This window comes from Monoraphidium neglectum (assembly GCF_000611645.1).
Source record: "Monoraphidium neglectum strain SAG 48.87 unplaced genomic scaffold scaffold00731, whole genome shotgun sequence".
Taxonomy (NCBI): domain Eukaryota; kingdom Viridiplantae; phylum Chlorophyta; class Chlorophyceae; order Sphaeropleales; family Selenastraceae; genus Monoraphidium; species Monoraphidium neglectum.
The window spans coordinates 20375-21475 of NW_014012897.1; the positions used below are offsets into that span (position 1 = coordinate 20375).

At 64.5% G+C, this 1101-nt stretch overlaps 1 protein-coding gene across 1 annotated transcript; it reads left to right on the forward strand.

Annotated features, from left to right (window-relative positions):
* Window positions 1-218: 218 nt before the first annotated feature.
* MNEG_5039 (hypothetical protein) lies at window positions 219-1049 on the forward strand (the record flags this gene model as incomplete). The annotated part of the gene is made up of 1 exon (XM_014046487.1): window positions 219-1049. The coding sequence occupies one exon, from the start codon at window positions 219-221 to the stop codon at window positions 1047-1049; it is 831 nt and encodes a 276-aa protein (XP_013901941.1).
* Between the last annotated feature and the right edge of the window lie 52 nt (window positions 1050-1101).

Consider the following 1101-nt stretch of genomic DNA (forward strand, 5'->3'; position numbering starts at 1 on the left):
GGCAGCGCAGCGCCCCTCAATGGTGCAAGCCTTGTGTGCTTGCAGCATCGGGTGTGCAGCAAAGCCCACCACCACACAGCCTGTGCCTCTGCAGGATAGAATGTTGACGATCTTCTACGCTACGGCTTTCGATCGGCGGCCCCTTCACCCGTGCGCCCCTTCCCTCTCACGCCGCAGCGCGCCCCGGCCGGCCGGCCCCAGCCGCGCCCGCAGCAGCCATGGTGCGCCCCCTCGCCCTCGTCAAGCCGTTCCTGAACATCCTGCCGGAGGTGGTCCCGGCGGAGCGCAAGATCCCTTTCAAGGAGAAGGCCATGTACACCATGGTGACCCTCTTCGTCTTCCTGGTTTGCAGCCAGCTGCCGCTCTACGGCATCCAGACCAACTCCTCCGCCGACCCCTTCTACTGGGCGCGCGTCATCATGGCCTCCAACCGCGGCACCTGCATGGAGCTCGGCATCAGCCCCATCGTCACCAGCGGCCTCGTGATGCAGCTCCTCGCGGGCTCCAAGATCATCGACGTCGACAACAGCGTCAAGGCCGACAGGGACCTGCTCAACGGCGCCCAGAAGCTGCTCGGCGTGCTCATCACCATCGGCGAGGCCGTCGCGTACGTCGTCTCGGGCATGTACGGCGATGTGAAAGAGCTGGGCACCGTGAACGCGGTGCTCATTATCGCGCAGCTGTTCTTTGCAGGCATCATCGTGATCTGCCTCGATGAGCTGCTGCAGAAGGGTTACGGCCTCGGCAGCGGGATCTCCCTGTTCATCGCCACCAACATCTGCGAGTCGATCATCTGGAAGGCTTTCAGCCCCTACACGATCAGCGGCGCGCGCGGCGCGGAGTTTGAGGGCGCGCTCATCGCGCTGGTGCACCTGCTGGTGACGCGATCCAACAAGCTGCAGGCGCTCAAGGAGGCGTTCTACCGCCCCAACCTGCCCAACATCAACAACCTGCTGGCCACATGCCTCGTGTTTGTGGTGGTCATCTACTTCCAGGTGTGTGGGGACGAGACGGGGCTCGTGAGATGGTCGGGTTGGGGTTGGGGGTGATCAGGGGGAGGCGCCAGGCAAGGGTGCAGGGGCTGCGGGGGCTGTCTGTGTG